The 27,985-nt window shown below is 41.1% G+C and overlaps 1 protein-coding gene across 1 annotated transcript; it reads left to right on the forward strand.

Moving 5' to 3' along the window:
* The first annotated feature begins 626 nt into the window (after positions 1-626).
* On the forward strand, positions 627-27,931 carry LOC117374318 (E3 ubiquitin-protein ligase rnf213-alpha-like). The gene is given in 74 exon segments (XM_055223938.1): positions 627-691; positions 1,552-1,664; positions 1,912-1,997; positions 2,136-3,257; positions 3,329-3,510; positions 3,588-3,755; positions 3,826-4,028; positions 4,106-4,407; positions 4,489-4,748; positions 4,827-5,042; positions 5,110-5,302; positions 5,656-5,711; positions 5,800-5,962; positions 6,039-6,167; positions 6,244-6,342; positions 8,494-8,616; positions 8,717-8,903; positions 8,978-9,151; positions 9,227-9,379; positions 9,457-10,058; positions 10,146-10,305; positions 10,670-10,887; positions 10,967-11,104; positions 11,183-11,347; positions 11,473-12,742; positions 12,821-13,002; positions 13,072-13,215; positions 13,298-16,870; positions 16,944-17,068; positions 17,153-17,263; positions 17,337-17,461; positions 17,529-17,651; positions 17,735-17,805; positions 18,172-18,325; positions 18,461-18,602; positions 18,676-18,867; positions 18,940-19,070; positions 19,147-19,304; positions 19,373-19,579; positions 19,650-19,837; positions 19,915-20,035; positions 20,147-20,247; positions 20,326-20,508; positions 20,580-20,677; positions 20,680-20,745; positions 20,836-20,944; positions 21,025-21,139; positions 21,228-21,402; positions 21,515-21,705; positions 21,790-21,909; positions 22,004-22,114; positions 22,198-22,440; positions 22,509-22,587; positions 22,658-22,692; positions 22,759-22,859; positions 22,952-23,108; positions 24,896-24,994; positions 24,996-25,055; positions 25,057-25,072; positions 25,234-25,602; positions 25,605-25,628; positions 25,631-25,644; positions 25,728-25,766; positions 25,768-25,858; positions 25,990-26,055; positions 26,058-26,072; positions 26,160-26,213; positions 26,216-26,344; positions 26,428-26,627; positions 26,708-26,788; positions 26,857-27,054; positions 27,128-27,210; positions 27,249-27,467; positions 27,545-27,931. Coding segments are annotated over 73 exon segments (16,014 nt in total). The 5' UTR covers positions 627-691; positions 1,552-1,564; the 3' UTR covers positions 27,702-27,931.
* The last annotated feature ends 54 nt before the right edge of the window (positions 27,932-27,985 follow it).

A 27,985-nucleotide genomic window follows, 5' to 3' on the forward strand; every position in this document is an offset into this window, starting at 1 on the left:
GCAACAAGTCTGTGTACTCCATCAGTCTGGTCTGGTTTCATTGATTAGTACAGCTGTGTGTGTCATCAGCATAGCAGTGGAAGTTAATGCTGTTTTCTGATGATATTACCCAACAGTAACAGTAGTAATATAAAGTGACAGTAGTAATATAAAGTGTGAACAGGATTCATCAATTCAAACGTTCATTCTGTACCATTAGACCTAATTTGTTCTAAACTTGAGGTTCATCTTGTTCTACTTTTTAACATTCTGCAATCACAGACTTTCTTGACATTCGATCTAGCCAAGCAAGCTGTGATCATAGACCTATTCTGATTAAATAAATAAATAAATATATATATATATATATATATATATATATATGCATATATGCGAGGAGTGCCAAATATATGCCTATATATATATATATAGGCATATATTTGGCACTCCTCGCCTGGCCCTCTCCAAATCACTATCTTTGAGAACACATTTTGAGGTTAATAACTTTGAACTTTGATAAGAATAGAATAAAGATAGCTTTCACAATGCCAAACCCAGTTACAGGACGGTTATTAAACATATGACTTGAAGGAAACTCCCATTCTGTTAAAACGAAACTTAAGAGATCTACAAAAAAGGCGGAAACGAAAGAGATCAGTAGTGTCGGTGAATGTGCCGCACAGAGGACGCGCGCTCGCGCCACTGTCCCGAGGCGAGTTTATTTATGCCAATTTATCCTCCACCTCCACCTGTCCCAGAAAAGCTAGTGTAAAGGTTTATCTGTCAGCTACAACAAGTCAGCTCGAGCGAAGATAGCCACGTACTGCAACAGCACAGTCGGTAACATGTTTTCATCCTTACTCTTTCTTTAGCATTTTGTAAGTCGTAAACATGTTCTTTAATGAAATGAAATGCATGAACGTGATACCAGAAAGTTAGCCTGCATGTAGCGCTCATGTGACGCAGAGAGGGACTGTCAGGAGTATATCAGTACTAGATTCAGGCCTACATAAAGTAACAGGCTTATAAATGTAGCGGTATGTAGCTATTATCTGAGAGACAAACAGGAAGTGTGTTAAACTTGTTCTGTTCCGTGATTGGCTACTGGCCTCGGAACGTCGCATAGATGTTTTATTAAAGTGTGATGTCTAGGTAGTTTCCCCAACGTCCACGACCACATCATAATGCCTTTAACAAGACTTTTATTGTAGATAAACGCGTGTCTTTATTCGGATATATTCTGATAGGCCTTATTTGCGCTCAATACTTAACTAATTTAATTTTGTGTACCATAGTGATCATGGTGAGGAGTGAGACCTCATTTTTTTCCTGCTTTTTTTTGGCCAATGCGAGAACGAGAGCCGAAAAAACAGCGTTCTCAACAACTCTAACCATTTTATGAAGATATTACATGCGTAAACAGTGTCGACACTGATTTTCACCGGGAATGTTTAGTCTACCTTCAGTTTCGTTCTTTGATTCAACGCCATTAGTAAAAATAGATACATGTCTAATTTATGAGCAAAAGTGAAAGTAAAGTTGTTTTTCCTGCTCATAATATTTTACCTACAGATACCGTTTAGAGATGAAGTGTCCTGCCTGTAAACATCACAATGTGGAGAAGAAAGCTAAATTCTGCTGTAACTGTGGTAATAAGTTACAGTCACAACCTGCTGTCACACAAGGTAGGTGAATAATGAAGGGTCGTCAGTGGGCTTGTTGTGGAGTAATTAAAATGTGTTATACTAAACATATTTAGAGGTGAATATATCTGCTTGACAGTAAAATAAAGTTTAACAACGTTCTCTACATTTTTTGTTTTATCCACAAGAGGGCAGTGTCATATCATACACACCTAGGTCCTACATCTCACTTTGCTTTTCATGGAGTGTCTCACTTATGGGCCTTGCTATGATGATCTTTTTTTGATAGATCCAGATGCTGCTGCCACTGACAGCACTGCAGATATTGACAAATCTCCAAAACGTCCGAATGAAGAGACAAATACTAAAAGAAAGGTAATGACAACAAACCATTTTTCTGTATTATTTACTTTTTACTATTGCATTTTTCACATAGGTTGCTGTTAGTTGAAATTTGTCTGTGGCTTGCAACATAGAGCATTTTTATGGTATTAATTTTGTGGTGTTGTGTAGAGAAAAAAAAGGAAGAAAAGCAAGAAGAAGAAAGATGACGATATGTCAACAGACCCCGAACAATCAGATTTGTCGCTTGTTCCAACTGATGACAACAAAGACACAAGACATCAAGCAGGAGATGGGTCTGATAGTGAAAGCTCAGTATCAAACCAAGAGTTTTCATCTTTCGAAGACCAGTCCACTTCAGGAAAGCTAGCCACTAGTGACAGTACTGACGTGTTAATGAAAAGTCCAGCAAGTCCACTCCCACCAAGTGAACCTATGGAAGAAGATAAAACCGGACCAGATGGTAATAGTGCCAGTACATCTGACAACATGCAGGTTGTGTATGAAAAGGTGCCTATGGTAAAAGAAAATGCCCAGGGTGAACAGACGCAAGAGAACACTCAAACCCAACCACTAACTGATGGCAAAGCTGCACCATTACCACATCCTAATTCTGATAAAAGCACCAAGGCTAATGATCAGAGCGATAACAAGACAAACAAGAAAAAATCCAAAAACAAGAAGGATTCATCCACTGCCAATCAACCACAACTGGATCAAAATGTAAATGGAGCTAATGCAAAATTGACTCAGGAGATTAAGCCAAAGGAGGAAAAGCAGCTCCCACCAAGTCAACCAATAGTAAAAGATAAAACCAACATGAATCAAAGTGCATCAGATGATGGTACCAATGTTGCATCTGAAGACACCCAAACTGTTAATGAGAAAACATCTGCAACTGTAAAAGGAAATACAGAAAAACAGACTAAACAGGGTGACCAGACACAGGGCCAGAGTAAAGGGTCTAGAGTTGATGAGAAGTCTAAAAAAGCACAGGGCAACACTCCACCCAGTCCGACCCACAATACAGCTCCAGAAGTAACACAGCCCAATCCTGATCAAGGGACCAAGTCTAATAACCAGGACAACAGGACAAACAAGAAAAATCCCAAAAACAAGAATGCCTCTGACTTCAACCAACAGAAACTGGACCACAATGCAAATGCAGAACCAAATGAAAAACAGACAAAGGAGACCAAGAAACAGGAGAATAAGAAAGAAAAAGAGCAAGTGCCAAGTCAGACCCAAACTGGGAAAAGTCAACAAACGATGGTTTTCGGTCCATACCCAGAGGTATTGTTTTGATTAATATATACTGTATAGCAGCAAAACAAACATAATTAAAGATTTTTTTTTCAATATAGAATAAAGGTTCAGGCTCGAGTGTGGACCTACCAACGATCACTATAGAAAAAATGGAGGTACAGCAGTCTGGGACCAGTCAGGCCTCAACAGAAGAACAACCATCAAAACTACTCGACCCAAGCAAAGAAAGTGAAGAGAGACATGTTGACCACACAGGGCCCACTGCCCCAAGACCAGAAAAGTGATACACACCTCTGTTTGTGCATGCATTTATTTCTTAGTCTATATGCATAATACTTAATGAACTTATTTTTTTAGGCCAAAAAAGATCAAAACAGTTGATGCTAAAGACAGACTGGTTATATACTTTCATGCAGTTCTCTCTAAGGACTTTAAATTTGACCCAAACAGAGATGAAATCTTTATCCAAGCAGGAGGACATATTGGGTCATGGGGAGAAAACATAGTTGAGCTGAATGTGACAAGGTATTATTGACTCAAGAAAATATTTTCATGTTTGTATTTCACTGTTCATCATTGTTCTGATTTTATACAGGAAAATTGGAGAACATGGGTTTCTAGTTGAGGGTGAATTGGTGACAACCAAATCCAAAGCGGCAAATAGTTCCATACCTTACAAATACGTTATTTTCAGAACTAAAAAGAGAAAATATGAGTATGAGTACATCTACAAGCTGGACACTCCTGATGTGACCAATCGATGTTTATTAGTGAAAGACAATCTCCTAAATTCTGATGGTAAATTATTATATTCTTTGTTATTGTTATTGCTATTCTGAGTTTTTTAATCATGTCTTTACATTATATACATACAGGAGCTTGGCATCAATATGATGACATAATATGTGCTGAGGAATCCGAGAAAGGAGCTTTCAGTTTCGTCAAAGAGAAATTTAACAACTTGTGGTATCAACAAAAGAGGGATTTGATTAATGGGCGAGAAATTGCTGGACAAATAATGCTTGAAATAATTTTTGATCTTCTCAAGGACTGGTCTGATGTTAATTTAAAGAATTTTCTAGTTCAGCTGAACCAGTTTTTTGAGGTTTACTCTGATCCTTTTGTGTATGAGAAGAAACGAATCAAGTGGGATTCCTTGGACTTTGGAAAAGAGAAGGTACATCTTTGCAATAATTTTGTTTAAGTTATAATCTATCTGATGCCAGATAGGTCAATCTTTTTTCCTTTTTTATTTTAGGTCAAAGAAATGCTAAAGAATTTCATGCTATTTAACATGATCCCTCAATTGCTCAAGGACCAGGAGGGAAAGAGCTTCTTTGTACAGGATCCACTTAGGGCGGCTGTCATAATGCTCAGTGTATGTAACCGATATGGCATTTTGTTGAACAGTGGTGAGATCAGTCGACTCTGCACTATACTGAGTTTGCCTGAACTCAACCAAGAGGACTTTGTAAAGTACTGGGAAGAGTTTTCACATGACACTGCCATTTTGCCAAAGTGAGTACACCTATATGTAGATCTTATGAGTATTTTATTTTGTTGTTGCTGTCAAATTACAAGATGACGGTTGTTTAGTTTGACAGGACTCTTGATTTCTTTAATGAATGCTGCAAAGACTAAACACTTACCCCATTGGATTTTGGTGCTGCCTATGGTCCACCTTCTTGAAGGCCTCACCAAGCCATATGAAGCTATTGTGTCTGGTAGCAAAAAGGGTGTGCTATCTTGGGCAGGTTTGCAGAGCATTGACAACCTTGATAACGTTCAATACATGAGCAGTGAAGACAGACGGTAACTTCCACTCTTCAGTAACTTTTGTTCTTGATTTAATGATTTAACATACAGCTGTGCTTTTTAGAAGTCTTGTTAAACTGATGAAGAGTCATCTCCATCTTAAAGAGATAGACGTTCTTGTGGTACGCTCCTGGTTGTACTTGATATCAGTTGGTGAACTGGTGGACTGCAGTATCACTTTGAAACCAGAACTTCTGGATATTCTTCAGATTTTTTATGTAAAGCTCCCAAAAGAGATCTCTTATATGAATTCTGAGGTAAGAAAATGCATAAATGACCAAAAAACAGTTAAACAATAGTTAGAGCACCTGTCTGTTTAATTCTTGCTTGAACCTGTGTATACTGTGGTTATGTGATGTCACCTGTCTTGCTTGCGTGTGATTGGCAGTATTTGGTGGGAAAGATTATCCGTTTTAAATTTGCAGGCTTGCTTCTCTCAGTATATCCCACGCCACTTGTAGCTAGAGTAACTTACCATCACTGAGTACAGTGACTTAATAATACAGTTTAAAATGAGAATTTGAGCTTCTGAAAGTGCTATATAAACTAATACATTATTATTATTATTATTATTATTATTATTATTAATGTTTTTTATTTTATTTTACAGGATGTCTCTAACACAATAGCTCACATACACGTTAATCTTATAGAAGATAAGTACAGGTGATTCATACTTTCTTGATCTTTATAATTAACCAATTATTTTCAGTATTATTGTTTTTCTAAATAGAGACCATCTTGTTTGTGACAGTCCCTTTACAGAGACCTACAGAAAGCAGTCCTTGGGTGCAGCAGTAAAACTATTGGACAAAATCTGCAAAGGATCATCATATTGTACAAAGTACATTGATATTCTTGTGTCTTGTGTGCATCTTGTTGCATCAGTCGCAGACTTTGTTTCTGCTAAACCTTTGGTATGAAATTAAAATAGGATATCATTTTAAAACAATATTGTTCAACATGATTGGAAATGTAAAATATGCACCACAGGAAAGTTCAGAAACCACAAATGAGCAACAGTCTACAAAAGACTCCTTGGATACCGCTCTGGACATCATCAGAAAAAAAATCTGTCAGTGTTTCAGAAGTAGTCTGCTTGGGGACACACAGGAGATTGAAGTAAGCAATAAAAATACAGAATTAGGTCTGTCAGAGCTTTACTGGAACCGTTAACCTATTTAATTTACTTTTTCAGATGTGGAATAATATCCTGTCTATCAAGTTTAAAGATGACCTTTGTACCACAGAATGGAGGGACAAGCTAACAAAAGACTTTAAGGAAAGATACAAACAGGTATTATCTTCTATGAATAACTAACTCTATGAAAAAATAGTAAGGGTCTGTTGGGAACGCCTGGCAGAGCCTTCTGTCAGAGGGGTCTTCAACTCAAACCTCCGGGAGAACTTCTCCCTGATCCCGGGGGAAGTTGGAGACATGGACTCCGAGTGGGCCATGTTCTCCACCTCTATTGTCGATGCGGCCGCTCGTAGCTGTGGTCATAAGGTCTGCGGTGCTTGTCGCGTTGGCAATCCCCGAACCCGGTGGTGGACACCGGAAGTAAGGGATGCCGTCAAGCTGAAGAAGGAGTCCTATCGAGCCTTGTTGGCGGCCGCATCGACAATAGGCTCGGACGGCCTCAAAGAAATTCTGGCAAACTGTCCGACGCCTCAGGAGGGGGAAACAGTGCTTCACCAACACTGTTTACAGTGCGGGTGGAGAGCTGCTGACCTCGACTGGGGATGTTGTCGGGCAGTGGAAGGAATACTTTGAGGACCTCCTCAATCCCCCCGTCATGTCTTCCGAGGAGGAAGCAGAGACTGGGGACCTGGAGGTGGACTCGTCCATCACCCTGGCTGAAGTCACCGAGGTGGTTAGCAAACTCCTCAGTGGCAAGGCTCCGGGGGTGGACGAGATCCGTCCCGAGTACTTCAAGTCTCTGGATGTTGTGGGACTGTCTTGGCTGACATGTCTTTGCAACATCGCGTGGCAGTCGGGGACAGTACCACTGGACTGGCAGACCGGGGTGGTGGTCCCTCTGTATAAGAAGGGGGACCGGAGGGTGTGTTCCAATTACAGGGGAATCGCACTCCTCAGCCTTCCCGGTAAGGTCTACTCCAGGGTACTGGAGAGGAGAATCCGACCGATAGTCGAACCTCGGATTCAGGAGGAGCAGTGTGGTTTTTGTCCCGGTCGTGGAACACTGGACCAGCTTTATACTCTCCATCGGGTCCTCGAGGGTTCATGGGAGTTTGCCCAACCAGTCCACATGTGTTTTGTGGATTTGGAGAAGGCATTCGACCGTGTCCCTCGCGGTGTCCTTTGGGGGGTGCTCTGGGAGTATGGGGTCCGGGGCTCTTTGCTAAGGGCTGTCCGGTCCCTGTATGACCGGAGCAGGAGGTGCGTTTGCATTGCCGGCAGTAAGTCAGACCTGTTCCCGGTGCATGTTGGACTCCGCCAGGGCTGCCCTTTGTCACCGGTTCTGTTCATTATATTTATGGACAGAATTTCTAGGCGCAGCCAGGGGCCGGAGGGGGTCTGGTTTGGGAACCACAGGATTTCATCTCTGCTGTTTGCAAATGATGTTGTCCTGATGGCTTCTTCGAGCCAGGACCTGCAGCAGGCACTGGGGCGGTTTGCAGCCGAGTGTGAAGTGGCTGGGATGAGAATCAGCTCCTCCAAATGGCCATGGTTCTCGACCGGAAAAAGGTGGTTTGCCCTCTCTGGGTGGGTGGTGAGTCTCTGCCCCAAGTGGAGGAGTTCAAGTATCTCAGGGTCTTGTTCACGAGTGAGGGAAGGATGGAGCGTGAGATTGACAGGTGGATCGGCGCAGCGTCTGCAGTGATGCGGTCGCTGTATCGGTCCGTTGTGGTGAAGAAGGAGCTGAGCCGGAAGGCGAAGCTTTCGATTTACCGGTCAGTCTACGTTCCTACCCTCACCTATGGTCATGAGCTCTGGGTAATGACCGAAAGGACAAGGTCACGGATACAAGCGGCCGAAATCGGTTTCCTCCGCAGAGTGGCTGGGTGCACCTTTAGGGATAGGGTGAGGAGCTCAGTCACACGGGAGGAGCTCGGAGTAGAGCCGCTGCTCCTACACGTTGAGAGGAGCCAGCTGAGGTGGCTCGGGCATCTGCTCAGGATGCCTCCTGGACGCCTCCCTAGGGAGGTGTTCTGGGCATGTCCCACCGGGAGGAGGCCCCGGGGAAGACCCAGGACACGCTGGAGGGACTATGTCTCTCGGCTGGCCTGGGAACGCCTTGGGATCCCACCGGAGGAGCTGGAGGACGTGTCTGGGGTGAGGGAAGTTTGGGAGTCCCTGCTTAGACTGTTGCCCCCGCGACCCGGCTCCGGATAAGCGGAAGAAAATGGATGGATGGATGGATGGATGAAAAAATAGTCAAATCATTTCTTAAGTGTATGACCAAATTTTTTTGTTTACCCATAGGAATCTCCAACAAAACAGATTGAATACTACTGCAAGCACAGTGAACGCCTCAGTGAATCACATTCATATGTTACTTCTTGTATTGAAGTGTGCGCTCTAGATGCTGTTGCATCTTTATGCCAGGTATTTAAATATATTCATTACCTATTGCATTATATAAATAGATAATCCATTTATTAAGCATACTTTAACTTTTTCTTTTTTTTTTTTTTTTTGCAAATAGACAAAATCTGAAGGAAAGTTTCTCGAGAGGTTTGCTTTGAATTGGTTTGGGAAGTTTGGGAAATTGATCTCAGCCATAGTTGAGAAATCATGGCCTAAACACTGTGGGGAATATAGTGATGATGAAGAGACAATCCTCCGCCATCTACTTTCCTGGACTGCTTCTAAAAAGATTTTTCAGCTATATGGTATTTTTCCTTTGATCTGAAAATCTTTATTTTAGACCTATGTCTAAATATGCTTTAAAATGTTATAATCACAGATGGTGAGGAAGGGGTGACTGTGAAGCTCTCTGCTATCGCAAATGAAAGACTTGTGATAGCAATGACTGCCTTCGCCAGTGTTGTCAATATGTTGGTTCATGGAAATGTCAAGATTGCCTTGCTCAACATCATTTTCGAGAAGAAAGATGCTTTTATAGAATTAATCCAGATTGGTAAGAGCAACCAGCCTCATTTTTAGAAAGTGTATAATAATGACGTTCTAAAATGTCACCTCTGCATATTAATAGATTGTTTCACAGAAAAAGTACAGTACAAAAATGCGACTAAAATGAAAAGACTGTTGCAGCAGAGGCAGAATGAAGTCAATGCTGTTTACCACGAAAAAGAGTTGGTGGATATTTTGGTAACTATGAGCAACAAACTTGAGGAGAAAATTACAGGTACGTGGCTACTCTCTCCTCTTGCATCCATCTTTGAATCACCCATTTAATTTTTATTTGTTTAATGTCTTTGGTAGTTGATGTGGACGACATAAAGGAAAGCCAGCATGTTAACATTGAGAAAATGCCACTAAATAATTTTATGGAGGTTCATCTATTTGATCAAATATCCTCAGACAAGGCTGGAGCTGTCACCTACTTTCATTTGGATGAATGTATCAGAGACATGGCAGAAAAAATGTACACATTCAAAGACAGTCATATCTTCAAAGTGTGTTGGGACCAATGTGTGGAAGCTTTTGTGGAAGAGGAAAGTTCTGACTCTGAAGAAGAGGAAGATGTTTCACTGGAAGAAATATATGAAAATATTTTTTTGGTTTGTTTTAATCAATACAAGGAAATCTATTGTTCTCTTAAAGATGGCAGTATTACACTTGAGAGGGTCAATAATCTCTTCAAAGATTACAAGGAAAAATATGAAGAATTGTTACAGGACCTGGAGATCATGTGTCGTCTTGATCTCTCTGATGACAAAGAGTGGGTCCACCGTCGTGTTCAACAGATTGAACAGTTCCATGAGCTTCACCTGGCTGTGGCTTCAGCAGAGATCATCATGACAGTGAAAAATAGCCTTGGTCTCCAGGGCGACTTCAGCATTCTGGAGAACCTTATTAAAGTTGTAAGTGTCAATTCTTTAGAATTTAAGTTTTAATAAAATTATCATAAATGCATGTTTGACAAATCTTTTGTTTCCATTTGTTTTCAGAATCATGAAAACTCTAATAGAGTGCAGCTTAGTCAAATTGATAATGATTTGATTCAAGCAAAAAAGGATCTAGTGGATATAACTGAGGCCCGCAAAAACTGCCTGCATGAGTTGGGACGCTGGAAGAACTTTGTCTACTGGGTCAAAGAGGCACTTGAAGGTGAAAATGCAAATATATGAATTTACTTGTGTTAAAAGCTAATTATCACATAACTGTATTTCAACTAGCAAGCACTTGAACCTCACAATAATGGTGTAAATGTGAATATATTATGCATAAAGACTATGGTTGTTGTAGACAGGCTGATATACAAAGGTGGGTTTTGGGCTTCCTATGGGGCATTTGGCTCTTGGGCTTTGAACACCCTGCATACCTGAAAGATTGAAGGAAAGAAATGTAGAAAAGAAGGGAGGGCGAGCAGCTCACGTAAACATGAACATGAACATGAAGATGGAGAGGAAGTGAGTGGTATGAGGTGTTCCTGAACTTAACATGACTTGACATGATTATATTCATTTTCCAGATATCAATGAATTGAAGGTGTTTGTTGACCTCGCCTCCATCTCCGCTGGAGAGAATGACATGGATGTGGACCGGGTTGCTTGTTTCCATGATGCCGTCCTTGGATACTCATCTATGCTTTATGAACTAAAGCAAGACTCAGATTTTCACATTTTCATAATTGTGGTCCAGAAACTTTGGAGGGCTTTAGAGAATGATTGCAACCTGCCTAATAAACTGGTTTGATACTTATCAGTTTTGCTGTAGTAATATTGTGCAAAAGTGTAAAAATGTAACATTTTTCTGTTTTCTTTCATAGCGTGACAGTGCTCGTCATCTTGAATGGCTGAAAACTGTGAAAGACAGCCATGGCTCAGTGGAGTTGTCGTCTCTTTCTTTAGCTTCATCCATCAACAAAAAGGGGATCTATGTCATCAGTGCACAACATGAAAAAAGGGTTAATATTACAATTCAGCCATTTGTATTTATTCTTTTTCACTCTGTGTACAAATAATAATGCAGATTTTTCATGCAGCTAAGTCTTGATGAGGCCCTAAAGCTCCAGATCACAGAGGACCATGATGGTGACCGACAGATGAGAAATTATACTCTTGATGATCTGAGAGAACTGCAGAACAAACTTATGCTTATGTCTGGGAAGGGAGATCAGGGGCAGCATGAAGTGGATCATTTCACAGAGGTATTTTATTTGAATAACTTTGTCCAGTTTTTTTCTGTTGTAGCCATAGTCTAATCCTTCTAAATTCCTGATAAATTCTTGTTATATTTAAACTGTATGCGTTTCTTTGTGTTTGTATTATCCAGGTTTTTGACAATGTTCAGAGACTGTCTGAGGCCTTTATCGCACTGTACACAGCTGGTAATCCTCTCTTCAGACAATGGGAAGCACAGATTAGTTGCTGCACAAATACTAATGACCCCAGTATTATGATGGACTTCCACCTCGACGGTGCTTTCAGTGCAGTTATTATTGAGGGCAGCCTTGAGGAACAGCTTCCAGAACTTTGTAGGAGAATTGAGAAATGTCTTAAATTCTGGATGGATTTTGTGGATAAACAAAGATCACAGCACTACTATCTCAATTACTACACAGCTGAACAGATTGTATACCTATGTAATCACCTCTCTCAACAAAATGTGTCCAGTGTAGATGACCAAGCTCTGATGATGCTCTCTTTTGTCAAGCCTGACTGCTCTGCCATGGACCTGAGACATGTGTGGCACAAGCTCCAGTATGACATTCTTAATCAGCCACAAGAACAAAATGAGGACATTGAGTTCCAGACATTTACAATGGTAGAAAGTGGGTTTACTGTTATTAACAGTGACTTTGACCTCTTACCATCACTAATACAACAAGCATGTGGGCTGCAGAAGTTTGATCTAATATGGAATTCTTACATGAAAGACATGAAGAGTTCACTGCCTGATGTTCTTGATTTGCGGACGCTTGGACGACTGTTGGAAATACTTGCAAACAATGTGACAGAGGGTGAAAGTGATGAAGATATTTCAGATGAAAATATTACAATGTATGTTTGCAGAGAACTTCCAAATGGGTTAAATGTTGGAAAACCAAATCTGGTTGTTTGTCCACATGAGGACATCTTGAAATCTTGCATCTCCACCTACATGAGCAGCAAAAATGAGTCACTACCAACTGTTGACGAAGTGCTTCTGTGTACCTCCACTACACCTTATGAACAAGTAGAGCTCTTCCTAAGACGCTGTCTCAACCATGGGTATAAAGGATACAAGATCTACTCGCTGCTGTATGCAGATGCACTGACATATGACGTGAGCTCTAAAGTTGAGAGCTTTTTTCAGCGCATAAAAATCCAAAGTAGGAGAGACTACAAGCTCGTGATATTCTGCAGCTCAGAAAAAGAGCATGCTTATCTTCCATCTGCCTTTAGCCAGTACAAAGTACACATGGTTCCCCAGGCTCCACTAGCAAAGATTCAGGAATATCTGCATGACCATTATGTTGTCCCTGAGGTCCAGTGTAGTGCTGCAGCAGTTTTTAAAGACAGGCTGTGTGTTGGTATCGTCTCATCTGCAAGAGCTGGTGTGGGTAAGTAGTCTTCAATTATTCTTTGTCAAATGACTTTCATTGAAATTGTTGGTGACAATGTGTTTCCTTCGTTTTCAGGTAAATCTCTTTATATTAAGAGGCTGTATCAAAAACTAAAGCAGTCAACCAAGAAGACTACAGTTATGAAATGCATTCGCTTGACTGAGCCCACTGTCGATGAGGATGCTGTTCTCCAGTCTCTTCTGAACCACACAGAGAGGAGAGCCCTCACAGTGTTTCATTTTGACATTACATCATCGGTAATGATAATATTTTAAAACTTTTGTTACTTAAAAATTATTGTTAACGACGCTTATGTCATTTAACAGGTTCAGCGTGGTCTTCATGAGTTTCTTTTCAAGCTCCTGTTTTTGCGCTATCTCAAGGACTCTGAGGGGAAGGTGTGGAAATGCAATGAGAAGCAGCTGTATGTAGTGGAGATCTTGGAGCGATCCAAAGCCACAGCAACTCAAGTAAGTCCTTTTCAGTTCACATTTAACTATATGGACCCATTGCCATCACGCGATAATAACTTTTTGTTTGTTTCTTTTGAAGGCTCAGAAATCATCATTCACAGATGTGTTTCCAAATATTTTCTGCCGACCTCCGAAGGAGGTACTAGAAATAGAGCTGAGGAAAAACGATGACCCCACTATTTTTAATAGTGAAGATCCATTGATGGATGATGAAGAGTTCAGAAGTGCTGCCTTTCAGCGACCTTATCAATATCTCACTCGATTTCATAATCATGCTGATCTGGATAGGTTCACATATAAGGGAGTCGAAGGCTCACATGGGGAATGTCTTCAGATGCTTCTTATGCACTGTGGAATCATGAACCCGTCCTGGGCAGAACTACGAAACTTTGCATGGTTTCTCAATCTACAGCTCCAAGATTGTGAGACATCTGTCTTCTGTGATGCTGAGTTTATTGGAGACACTCTTGTAGGATTCAAAAGATTTGTTGTAGACTTTATGATTTTGATGGCTAAAGATTTTGCCACTCCATCACTTAGTATTTCTGACCAGAGTCCTGGCACGCCACATGTGGATCTGACTGGTGTGAGAGAAGAAGACCTGGCGCCTTTCCTTATTCGGAAGAGATGGGAAACAGAACCACATCCATATATCTTTTTTAATGATGATCATGTGTCCATGACCTTTATAGGTTTTCACCTTCAACCCAACGATCACAACGCTGTTGATGCCATAGATCCTGCTTCAGGAAGAGTCATTAAGAGAAATGTTATGACTAAACAGCTGTATGACGGTCTACGGCTGCAGAGAGTGCCTTTTAACATTGACTTTGACCGACTTCCAAGAGGAGAGAAAATAGAGCGAATGTGTAATGTTCTTGGTATCCAGTGGCCTCTGGACCCAGATGAAACTTATGAGCTGACCACAGACAACATTCTCAAGATACTTGCAATCCACATGCGCTTCAGGTGTGGCATTCCAGTTATCATCATGGGAGAGACAGGATGTGGGAAAACAAGGCTCATCAAGTTTCTTTGTGAGTTACGAAAAAGTGGAGTGGCTACAGAAAATATGAAATTGGTCAAAGTCCATGGTGGCACAAACTCACGCATGATCTATGCCAAAGTCAAAGATGCAGAAACTATGGCTGCAATCAACAAACAGGACTATAGCTTTGATTCTGTTCTATTCTTTGATGAGGCAAACACCACCGAGGCCATCAGCAGCATCAAGGAGGTCCTTTGTGACAAGACTGTTCAAGGAGAAGCTCTGACATCAGGCTGTGGTCTACAGATCATAGCGGCATGCAATCCATACCGCAAGCACACAGATGAGATGATAGAGAGACTAGAATCTGCCGGGCTAGGATACAGAGTTCGAGCAGAGGAAACGGATGAAAAACTTGGATCTATTCCACTACGGCAGTTAGTGTATCGAGTGCATGCCTTACCTCCAAGCATGATCCCACTTGTGTGGGACTTTGGGCAGTTAAATGATGACACAGAGAAGATTTACATTCAGCAGATTGTACAGAGAGTGGTTCAATGTCATGTCATCAGTAACGTTTATGTAGAAACGATTGTGAATGTCCTCTCAGACTCACAGAAATATATGCGCAAAAGAAAAGATGAATGCAGCTTTGTGAGTCTCAGAGATGTGGAACGATGCATGCAGGCTTTTGTTTGGTTTTTCGACAATCATGCCACATTCTTTGATGAGATTGACAAGTTTAATTTGAATCAAAGCAGTGAAGACAGAAATGCCGTACTATGGTCTTTAATTATGGCCATAGGGGTGTGCTATCATGCCTGTCTTGAGAACAAGGACGGCTATAGGCAGAAAATCTCCAGAAGCCTACCACGAGAATACATCCCACAAAAGATAAAGCAAGAAATCACACTCATGCAAGATCTACTTCTCAGTGGGGTTCCTATGGGAGATACAATTGCAAGAAACAATGCCCTGAAAGAGAACGTCTTCATGATGGTGCTCTGCATTGAGCTTCGAATCCCACTTTTTTTAGTTGGAAAACCTGGAAGCTCAAAATCTCTATCTAAAACTTTGGTGGCTGATGCAATGCAAGGTCAATCTGCCCATTCTGACATTTACAAAAGGCTCAAACAGATCCACTTAGTGTCGTTCCAGTGTAGCCCTCACTCTACCCCAGAGGGAATTATCAATACCTTCAAGCAGTGTGGACGCTTCCAGGAAGGAAAGAATTTGAAGGAGTACATTTCAGTTGTGGTCCTTGATGAGATTGGTCTGGCTGAGGACTCTCCAAAAATGCCTCTTAAAACTCTCCATCCATTGCTTGAAGAAGGATGCATTGATGATGAACCCCTGCCTCACAAAAAAGTTGGATTCATCGGAATATCCAACTGGGCTTTGGATCCAGCAAAAATGAACAGAGGGATTTTTGTTTCCCGGGGTGATCCTGATGAGAGAGAGCTTGTTGAAAGTGCCAAGGGTATATGCTCATCTGATAAAAGGGTTCTAGAAATGGTGAGAGATTTCTTCAAGCCATTTGCTAAAGCCTATTTAGAGATCTGTCAAAGGCAAGGCAATGGTTTCTTTGGCCTCCGCGATTACTACAGCTTAATTAAGATGATTTTTGCTGTTGCCAAGACATCTCAGAGGAAACCCCGTCCAGAGGAAATCATGAAGGCAGTTTTGCGCAACTTCAGTGGAAGAGTTGATATAGATGCTGTCTCTGTTTTCAAAGATAAACTGCAAATTGCGTCAAACCTGGCGAGCATCAGTGCAATAGAGTTTGTGAAAGAAAATATTCAAGCTGTCGGACAGGATGAAGAGTGTCGTTATTTGCTGGTACTGACCAAAAACTATGCAGCTCTTCAAATCCTTCAACAAACCTTCTTCAAAGAAAGTGGTCAACCAGAAATTATCTTTGGCTCTAGCTTTCCAAAAGATCAGGAATACACCCAAATCTGCCGCAACATCAACAGAGTTAAGATCTGCATGGAGACTGGGCAAACTGTTGTGCTTCTAAACTTGCAGAACCTCTATGAAAGCCTCTATGATGCTCTAAATCAGTACTATGTCTTCTTGGGTGGACAGAAGTATGTAGATCTTGGATTGGGGACTCACCGAGTCAAGTGCAGGGTCCACAAAGACTTTAGACTCATTGTCATTGAGGAAAGAGAGGTAGTCTACAAACAGTTTCCTATTCCTCTCATCAACAGACTGGAAAAACACTTTCTGGACATCCACACTGTCCTCAAAGCTGAACAGAAAACAACTGTCCAAGAGCTGGAGAATTGGGTGGAGCTTTTTGTTTCTTTGAGCAGTCAGCAGAGAGCCATTGTTCAGGTGCACAAGTACAAACCCGCAGAGGTCTTTATTGGCTACCACTCTGACACATGTGCCTCTGTGGTGCTCCAAGTGCTGGAGAATCAAAATGACACAGTGGAAATGATTGATCTAGAAAAGAAAGTTCTGAATGAGGCTAAACTCATACTCCTTAAATGCGCCACACCAGATTCAGTGGTTCGTTTGGACTGCAGTGACCTTCCCCGAGGAGAGAGTGAGCATCTAGCCAAAGTCTACAGTGAAGAGCAGAATACTGGATGTTTATCAGACTATATACTAGCTCATATTAGGGAGGAACAGTTTGGCAACACCTTCTTCACTGAGGTAGGCAAGGACAACAGGCATCTGTTACATTACATTGTACTGTATATATAGAAATATGTTCTCCAATCTTTAGGTGACAACATTTTCAAGACTTCTGACAGCATCTGACTTGAAATCACTGGAGCAAAATGGTTTAAGTGCTGAACTTCTGTCAGTCCAGCAGTTTGACACTGAGCACTCCTTCTTAAAAAAGATCAGGTTAGTGAAAATGTGTACAGGTTAAATGAAATTAATGTATCAAAATGATTTGGCTATTTTATTTAAAAAGTCTTTTGTATCTAGAAACTTCCTAACAGCTGGTCCATACAATTCTGAACCAAACATCAAGATACTCATCATTCAGTGCGATTATGATGAAGCTTCTCACAGTGTCAATCTTATTGCATCTGCAAAGTAAGTTGTCACTGTCGGTCTATCATATATACTAAGAGCCACCTGTTTTAGAACCTTTGCTCTGTTTTACCAGGTACTCGTCCATAAATGAAATCACAAAGATTGTCCTAGGGAACACAGGCCACAAAGTGTTTGTATACTTCATTTCAAGACTGCCAAGAATGATCGGAGGGACTTCCTATGTTGGCTTTCATGGGGGTAAAATTTATTGTTACCTTTTTATTGCACACCATTCTATTTCATAAAACTTTGTCATTATGTCTAGGACCTTGGAGATCAGTTCATATTGATGATCTTAGAAGATCAAATGAAATAGTTTCTGACATCAAAATCCTGCAAAGAATGACAATCAGTCAGTTGTTTGAGACCAATATTAATGAACCTGAAGGTATTTTACACTGAAGCCTCTATTTTTTTTAATCGTCTTCACAAATCATTTCTCAAATGTTGTACTGTATGTCTTTGTTGCAGCCATGGAGGTAGATGATGACATGTACATGGAGACAGAACAGGAGAACACAGAGTCTGAGAAGAGTCCAAATGTGAGTAGTGTTTGATTTATTTAAACATGTGACTTTTTTGAACCCCACTTTCATGAATCAAACTCAGATTTTTTTATTGTGTAACAAAATGCTATGCGAAAGCTATGGCTGGAGAGGGACAACAGGTCCCTTCTGAGCACTTAGGCCTCGAGTACAGTACAGGATTACTCAAACATATATGAATCACTCAAAATAAAATTCTGAGTAAGCTAACGATGGAGAGACACTGTTGTAACATTGTAAAAGTCAGTTTTACATCATATATGACCCCTTTAGTAAAGTATAATTTAGCCTTTAATTCCCTTATGCACTAGCTGAAGGTGAGTACCTGGGTCACTGTAAACTTGTGTGTGTCTGTTTCAGCAGGGGCTGGATTCTGTCCTGGACACGGCAACACTGGTGCGGAGCTGTGTGCAGAGTGCAGTCGGGATGCTGAGGGATCAGCTGGAGAGTGGCTTCCGCAGCACTCGCAGAGTGGAGATTCTGCTCACTCTTCTTGATGGCGATGATGAAATTAAAGGTACCTCAATAAGCAGCTAGTACTTCTCAAGGATCTACTGTGATTAACAGTTCACCCCTTTTAAACATGCATCACAATTATTTCCTTACATCACTAATTAAAAAGATCTACAATTTTCCTTTTTACCTCTTACAGAAGGGTTTAACAAAATAATAAAGAGACATCTTCATGTTTTATTGGCCACCCATGTTGACACCACCTTTTTGTCAATTAAAAACAACTGGGTCATGAGGGAGGCCTCCAACATTGACGCCCTGCAAGAAGGAGGGACTTTCAGGTGAGTAAAGCAGAAAGTAAAGCATAACAGAGCAATAAGATGAATCTGTTTTTATTTCTTTGGGGAATGACAGGAACACCTTATGGAAACGCATTCAGGCTATGGTGGTCCCTATGTTGGCTCACCTAGTCGCAATCAGCGACCGTGACCAAAACTTGGATTTACTGTTGGACACAAACAGTGGAACTTCTCTTAAAAAGCTGTGGTTAAACATTTTTGGTAATGACAAGCTTCTTAAAATCTCACCATTAAGCCAAGACCCCAAGTAAGTAGAGCTATTTCAGTTTGTGTAAGAGCAAGAGTTTGTCAGTGTGCTGTATATAATATTTTGTGTCAGCTCTGAGAACAGAACTATCCTGGTCCAAAACTACATCACTCCAAAGATGAGGATTGGGTGCAGCATGCCCTTTAGCTGGAGGATCAGAGATTACCTGGAGGACATGTGGGTTCATGCTCTCCAGCACGAAGGTACAAGCCAACAGTTTTATTTCATAAGTGTCAGTGACAGAATGAAATAATATAATGCTTTTTTGGTGATTATCAGGCCAAACAGAACTGCAGTTTGATGAATTCTTCTGGAAAACTCCATTGGGGCTTTTCATTGGAAACGAAGACCATGACACACAGGCAGAATTCTACCATCGATATCTACAGGATTATGTCTCCCTGACCATGAATGTAGCCTGTGAAGAAGAGATGCAGGTTTTTGTTACCGTTTACACATAATTGTTGTTGTGTGATCATGTGATATACTCATTTTATTTTACTAGCTCCTGAGTGGTGCTTTGAACTGCTGTGTGAATGAACTGAAGATAAAACTGGAAGCCACAGATAGATCCACATGTCTGTCCTGGATTCACGCTGCTTATCACAAGTTCAAGAACAGACTGCAGAACCTCTCCAGGATCATCTGCTTAGAACCGCGAGTCATTGGACACCTCTTAAGAAATCCTAATTCTAGAGATGGACCTGAAATGGTAAATCCTCTATTTGTCTTTTAATGTAACAGTATAATGTATGTTCTTTTGTTTTATGAACTCCCTCAAGGTTCTGGATGTCTATGCTGCTTTTGCTTGTGTGGAACATCTGGAGCCTACAGATCTGAACACAGATGAACAAAGACAAACTTGGCTCAGGCAGGTTCATAAACTCCAAGTCCCCATTGAACTAGTGTGCTCTGAAGACAGTGTGAGAGACTATGGAGAGAGAAGCAAGATAATTGTCACCAGAGTGCAGTAAGTCATGATCATTTAGTATGATTGTTACCTGGACTGGACATTTAATTTACAAATCTTTGCATTATTTTTATCAGGTCTGCTTGGAATCGGATATTTTGTCTTTCTTTATTTGTGGAGCACATGTTGCTGAGCATTGAAGAGCTAAATGACAAGCTGGTCCCTATAGTTTTAGAGCACATGCGGAGACTTTGGCAGGTTAGTGAGTTTAAATTAGCAGATCAAGCTGTCATTTTAATGACAATGGCAATTAATTTCAATACATTTCTGTATTTAATTGACTATTTGTCGCCATTTAATGCTACCAAGATTTTGGAAAGGAACACCAACTTGAAAACAAAAGACACATTTGAAACAGTGATTGGTTTACTAAAAAGCTGCAAAGATGGAGCTGTTGACTGCATCTTCAGGTAAAAATAAGTTACAATATTAACTCTTTCAGTTCCACTCTATTAGTATTAAATCTACTTTCATTTCATATTTCACAGGTTTGGTCTGCCTCGGTGTTCAGTGTGTATTGGAGACCCTCAGGACCCAGTCTGCCTCCCTTGTGAGCACATCTACTGTTTGAACTGCATCAGACAGTGGCTTGCTCTAGGGCAGATGTACTGTCCATACTGCATGCAGCCAGTTAACGATGACTTTACAGTCATTTCTTCCAATGCCATAAGGTTGGTTAGAAATATTATATATTGGTTCTTTTTGAGTGTGTGACTGGCTCATGATCATATTTGTTTTGTAGGGATAAAATAAATATACATGCACAGTTTAGAAGGCGTTGCAATGCTTTCTTTGTGGAGCTGGTGTCATCCATGTGTTTCAAAGATAACTCCCCACCAAGTCCAGAGTTATTCATGATCTACTGTCATTTCTCATGCACCAGGAAAATTCTGCACCAATACCTGGAGGTATAATGCACTCATTACTTGCACATGTTGTTCACAGTCGATGGTGTGTTAAATCACCATGTAAAACTGTTTTTGTTTGTTTTCCTTCAGCACAAAGAGGGAGACAGATTGTTACAAAGGAGTTTTCACCATTTGCTGAATCTCTTGATAAAAGCCCGGTGGTTCGTTCAGTAGTGCTCAAACTCCTCTTGAAGTACAGGTAAGGTGAATTTAGCACATTAACCTACACATTAATATACAATATTTATTTTGCCTTTTTATTCTCTTTTGTGTGTTAAGTTTTGATAAAATCAAGAAGTACTTGAAGCATCATCTCGAAGCTGTAGAGGAAAGCAACTTATTGGACAATACAGAGAAGACTGAACTCTACTCGTTGTACATAAATTGTTTTGAGGTATGGCAGATTGTAGTTTGTTTAGCTTAATTAAGTTAAATATGCATTTTTAAATTATTTTTCTCATGCGAGATGTTTGTTCTTATAGGACTCCATGTTTGAGAAATTGTGCATTAAGGATGAAAGTGACTTCCTTGATGTCCTGTCTAGAGACCGCCAGTCTCTTAATTCAGCCACTATAGAGTCACTGCAGCAAGTGGCAAGAGTTCGCTTGGACCTGGACATGGCTGCTAGTCTCATTACTGAAGAAACCACAACCACAGGTGAGTCACAACGAAGCACTGGACAATAAAGTGTGTTCTACATCTCTATTTCTGCAATGTTCTGTTTGTTTCTGATGTGTTAATGCTCATGACCGGATAATTACGACCGCAGAAACTCAGGAACGTCAGGCATTCAGTGTTTTCCTGAAAAGTGTGAAGCACTTGTGCACACAGAGTAAGAACGACTGGTATCGTATTTATTTAATTCGGAAAATTGGAACTCAACATGGAGTCGAGCATGTCCAGAGCCTCCTCAAAGTTCATCAAATGAGTTGGCTTTTCCCTGAGGAAATTCTACAAAAGGTATACATGCCAAAATGATTTTTGGCATTTTTTATTTATTCACACAGCTCTAATACACATTCTTTATGTTCTGCTGTGCAACAGGCTGAAGAGGCCCCAATGGACCTGTTTCTTGTGTGTGGTCCTGAATATCAAACCATCCGAAATGCTGTTGCAAAGGTAATTCTGGATGGCACAGTGGATGGCCTGGATCAGACTTGTGAGGTAAGGCCACACATTTTATTTTGCATTGTGATACATTTATTCCTCACATTTATTCCTTAGATATTTAATTATGTATGACAATGTGCATTTGCAGAGGTGCAGATGTGCAAATCAAAGCAGAGCAGTTTTTCTGCTTCTAGCACTGTACAGAGAAGTCACCACATGGTACAGAGAACCCAATCCAAGTCTTCATCCCAAACCTGAGGTAAAATTATGAAGAAAAACATCATATACCCCACGGTTAACATGCATAACTAAAAGGTGTTGTACTCTGTTTTATGTTTTTAGCAATTAGACCTGTGGATGAGCTACATTCAGGATTCTAAAGTGCTCACTACCCCGGAGTTAAAAGATTTTGCCCAGGGTCTGGTCTCAAATCAGCTTGGACCTTTAACTCTCACACCCGCACTCTCTAGAACTCAGTGTGTCTTTATTGAACTCACTGTTCATCTGGCTGCTGTGCTGCTCTGTGGAAACCAGCACATTTTGGGCCCTCTGAAGCAGTTAGCCCTGGCTCCTGCCACCATGCAGGTAAATACATTAACCTCTCTGTTTATTATTAAAACGACTTTGTTTCTAAACATTTTCTTTTGTTCAAGGGGGCGTTCCTACCCAGCATGCCAGAAGACAAGGTTACAATGGCACAGCAAGCTATGGGACAGGGCTTGCGCTGGTACAGTAAGTATCTGACAAAAATTTCCTAAGATTACAAGATTCACAATTTGTCTAATATTAACTGTTACTACAGATTGTCCAAATGGCCACCCATGTGCTATTGGTGAGGTAGGTAGTGCCGCTGTTTTAAATATATGTTCTGGGACATATAAGGGAACTAATTCTGTCTTTTAGTGTGGTAGGCCCATGGAAATAAGTCGCTGTGTGGACTGTGGTGCAGCAATAGGGGGAACGAATCATATGCCACAGCAAGGCTTTCAACAGGCTCAGTTACTGTACGTATAAAAAAAAAATGCTGGTGTTTGTGTTTAAAACAAAACAAAAAACACATGTTTTAGCAAATCTGTTTTGTTGTGGTATCTTATAGGGGTGACCGCACTCAGAGGGGCCATGTCCTCGGTGACCCTAGGCGCAGAGACCATCCTGACATGTTGGACACAAAGAGTCTTTCCCCTGTTTCTTTTGCTATTGTCCGTATGGTCACACACATGACTATGTTGTTTGGTCTATGCAAAAACGCACAGGTAACTGTATTTGTGTATTTCCCTAGTAACACACACTTTCTACTACTTTATAAGGTAGCAACATAATGAGAGTGCTGTGTATTTATAATCAGGACTCAAGAAATGTGTAAAAAGGTCAAGAATGGCTGGATATTACTGTTAACTTTATTAACTAATGTAACAATAGTTAATTCAAGTTAAAATGACAATTGAAACGGGGGATGGGACAAGATCTTTTTCCACATCTTGGTAGAAAAAAATGCCACAAGATGCATACATGAGAAAAATGATCTTGTGAGATTTTTCCCCATGTGTTTACATTTGGAAATGACAAAAAAGGGTTAAATTATATTGAGAAGCTGTAGTTCAAAAAAGTAGTGCTACAAAAAATTAAATAAAGTAAATGAAAAATGGTGTGGCCAAAATTGTGATTTGAACTGCAACATTTATGTACTATGCATAATGTCAAAATCTCACCTAATCTTTTCTCATGGACCCAGTCTTGTGACTAGGGGCCATAAAGGTCTATCTATTGAAGTAATTTCATACCACAAGATAAAACCAATATATATATATTGGCATATTTTGTATTTACCTGAGTGACTATACAATCTATCCATCCATCCATCTTCTTCCGCTTATCCGGGGCCGGGTCGCGGGGGCAGCAGTCTAAGCAGGGACTCCCAGACTTCCCTCACACCGGACACGTCCTCCAGCTCCTCCGGTGGGACCCCAAGGCGTTCCCAGGCCAGCCGAGAGACATAGTCCCTCCAGCGTGTCCTGGGTCTTCCCCGGGGCCTCCTCCCGGTGGGACATGCCCAGAACACCTCCCTAGGGAGGCGTCCAGGAGGCATCCTGAGCAGATGCCTGAGCCACCTCAGCTGGTTCCTCTCAACGTGTAGGAGCAGCGGCTCTACTCCGAGCTCCTCCCGTGTGACCGAGCTCCTCACCCTATCCCTAAAGGTGCGCCCGGCCACTCTGCGGAGGAAGCCCATTTCAGCCGCTTGTATCCGCGATCTTGTCCTTTCGGTCATTACCCAGAGCTCATGACCATAGGTGAGGGTAGGAACGTAGATTGACCGGTAAATCGAGAGCTTCGCCTTCCGGCTCAGCTCCTTCTTTACCACAACGGACCGATACAGCGACCGCATCACTGCAGACGCTGCACCGATCCGCCTGTCAATCTCCCGCTCCATCCTTCCCTCACTTGTGAACAAGACCCCGAGATACTTGAACTCCTCCACTTGGGGCAGAGACTCACCACCCACCTAGAGAGAGCAAACCACCTTTTTCCGGTCGAGAACCATGGCCTCAGATTTGGAGGAGCTGATTCTCATCCCGCCGCTTCACACTCGGCTGCAAACCGCCCCAGTGCCTGCTGCAGGTCCTGGCTCGAGAAGCCATCAGGACAACATCATCTGCAATCAGCAGAGATGAATCCTGTGGTTCCCAAACCAGGCCCCCTCCGGCCCCTGGCTGCACCTAGAAATTCTGTCCATAAATATAATGAACAGAACCGGTGACAAAGGGCAGCCCTAGCGGAGTCCAACATGCACTATACAATCTGTGTGCATAAAATCCCTCTCTGTTTGGTGAGGAACTAGCCACTAAATCACTTATTCACTTAGAAGGAAGGACATTGCACCAAATGTATTATTGTAGTATGGCTTACTTATATCATCTTTGTTATTTGCAATGCCGAGGTGTACAACAATTTCAAGACAATAACACAATGTTTGTGATGTTTTGGTGTGTTTTTTTTTTTTTTTCAAATTAACCAAATTAATTAATAATGTCTTCAATAATAGATGATCTCGACCATGATCATGCCCCAAGTTGATAACCCAGGACAGTTTCTCCTTGCTCACCTGAGAGAGGATCAGAAACATCTGACCAAATCTCTTGGAAAAAGGAGCAGATGATACAGTCAGCTCTGTCCATCTGATCATCAGCAGCCTCCTTCATCCTCCCTCAGCAACAAACATGTATGTACTGGAGCATGCCAATATTGTGTTTAAAAAGTCATTTAGTCAGACAGACATGTCTGAGTAATGTATTTCAGTTTTGTACATCTCATGAAGAGTCTTATCTGTCTTTTAAATGTCTTAAAAATATAATCATTGAAATTGATTACCTTTCTTTTTAGGGCCAGTTGGTTTTGACAATCAGCTCTCCACCAATACAGCCAGAAATAATTGGGAAATTGAGATGAGCAACATAATTGCTTCACAATTTTATGGTATAGTTCTTACTAATTGCATTTTTTTATTTATTTTTTCTTTCTCATTGATACTCTGTACTTTAAAGAACCTGGACAGGCAGCTAAAGGAGGTGAACGCATTCATTCGCTCTGATGATCGCATTTCTGCCAGTCCAATCATGAAAGTCATGTTCGGAGACCCTCAGCTGTTTTTGGGCTCTATGCCAGAAAAGTCTTTGATCCATTGTTCCACTGTGTGGAGCTGTAGGGAGAAAGTATCTCTTTTAGGACTTACACACATTTTAGAGCAGAGTGATGCAGAGACACATTACCAGTCCTCTGGAATTCCTCCACAGGGTAAATGAATCATCATCAAAGCAAACATACTTTACTCACAAAAAAGAAGTTGTGTAACATGAACATTTGAATGTTTGTTTCAGGAAGCTGAGTACAGACTGGTGAAATTCCTCCCTGACATTTTTGACTCTTCAAAAAAATCTGGTCAAACAGTTCAAAACGTCAGTGAGCTCTGCTCCACAATTGCAGATTTTTCTGCAACGTCAGCAATCAGGTATTCAACAACTTCACATACTCAAGACCTAAAATTGCCCAAATAGATATGTTATTTTTTACTCTAGTACAAAAAGTAAAGTCAATTGAAACGAAATGCATGTATGTATTTATTTATATATATATTTTTAGTGTCCCCTAAGGCCTGGTACGAGAAGCATATCAACATTGTTTTGACTACCTGGAATCAGCTTAGAGTGTTTTGGCAACCAATGGTTAAATCACAATTAAGACGTGCAGTCTAGTGCTCTCTCATCTTATAATAGATATCTAAATATACTGTGTCCTCTAATATATATCAGGTGAGATTAAACCTCCACCTGCTTTCGGCGAGAGGGACTTGGACCTGCACTGTGACTTAGGGTGCTGTTACCCAGTCGCCGTGGACCAGGACTCTGCTCACGGCCCTTGTCCAGTTATCTCATCTCCCTGCACAATGACTTGGTTTACAGTGTGGACAAGCTCACTGGAGAGGACACCAGGTGGGGTCCTCATGTCACATTTGAAACATATTGTGCTAGAATAGTAAGTTAACAACTGAAAATCCGAGTGTAAATTTTTTACCCCCAGTTATAAGTGGGCCAGCTGATCTGACTGACCTCCATGTGATCCGTTACGAGCTGGACAGAGACCTCATGCCCCTGGTTCTGTCCAACACACAATACAGCATTGAGAAAGGCCAGGAGACAGTGCACGAGTATGACCTGCCTAAAATCCAGCAGCAGATTGTGTCACGCTTTCTATTAGGCAAACCTCTTATCACTCTAAAAGTGAGTAAAACTAACAAAAAGAAAATAGTGACCTGTATGAATACGCAGGGTTGAGTTAAATATTTGTATCTTGTTTATAGGGTATTCCTACTTTAGTACACAGACATGACCGTAACTATGAGATAATCCTGAAGGACGTAAAGGAAAAGATCAACAAGTAAGTAACAGCTGCTCTTTGCCAACCTGATCAGAAGTAGTTTACTCTTGTAACAATATTCATTTGTCCCAGGAACCTCTCCAAACCCTCACGCAGTGTGCTGTGAGCACAGAGCTGGACTCTTACAGTGAGGTGTGTGAGGCCTTGTCCACAGTGGAAATTGCTCTTGGGTTTCTTGCCATGTCTGGGGGAGATCCCTGTATGCAGTTATCTTGTTACCTGGAAGAGGTGCTGAAAATGGCAAATCAAACCCCTCCACATATCCTCAAGGTCTGAAATATTCATTTTATACATGTCACTTGCATTTGAGTTTTTGTATTGAATTTTTCTTTTCTTTTCACAGGCCTTGAGTATGTGTTCTCTTAAGCATTGCGCTGCACTATGGCAGCTGCTTGGGTCTCTCAATCACAAGGCCTGCTCAACTTAAGAGGGTAAAAGAAAGCTTATGGCTCACACCCATTCAGTGTGGGTATTGGTGAATTATTGATTTGTTTGTTGTTGTAGGATCCATTTGGAGATGTTTCTGAGGAGTACAAGCAGGATCTCGGAGTGGACGAGCGCAGGCTGCTGACTGGCTTCTTCTCCAAAAACAGTGCTGACTCTTTCCTGCTGGAGATGCATGAGTTCCTGATACTACTGCTCAGCAAGCCCAGGGCTACAGACACCTTCAAACCTGAGTGGGGGTAAGATGGCATTACATAATTTAACTTCTTATTACTACAGAAATGATTTAAATGTGTGCTTTTCTACTTTTCTCTAGTCTAAAAGACACGCTGGTGTCCTACATGGAGCGCAAAGACATGGATGTTCCCCCTGATGTGGAGGAGCTGTTCCCAGAGGAAATTTCTTTGTCTCATTATGTTGAAGCTTGGAAATTCTGTGTCAGTTTCAAACAGGAGAGGACATTAAGAATTTAAGACAAAATTCACTTGATGTTAATATTCCTCAAGTCATGTTTACAATTATTATGAATCAACATGGTTGATTTAGGCAAAAGATTGTGGGATAAGTGGTCACTTTTTTTTCCTAGTTCTGTTCACTCCCATCTTAATTTTTGCACTTTATTTGTCACATGATGGTTGTTAAACAACAATCAAGAATATTTATCTCAGGTAAAGATGTGTGACTTATACTATGTTTGTTATATTTCCAACATGTCTTACTTTTCTAATTGTAGCCAACTTAAAAAAAAAAAAAAAAA

The sequence above is a fragment of the Periophthalmus magnuspinnatus genome, chromosome 8 (assembly GCF_009829125.3).
Source record: "Periophthalmus magnuspinnatus isolate fPerMag1 chromosome 8, fPerMag1.2.pri, whole genome shotgun sequence".
Classification (NCBI taxonomy): Eukaryota; Metazoa; Chordata; class Actinopteri; order Gobiiformes; family Gobiidae; genus Periophthalmus; species Periophthalmus magnuspinnatus.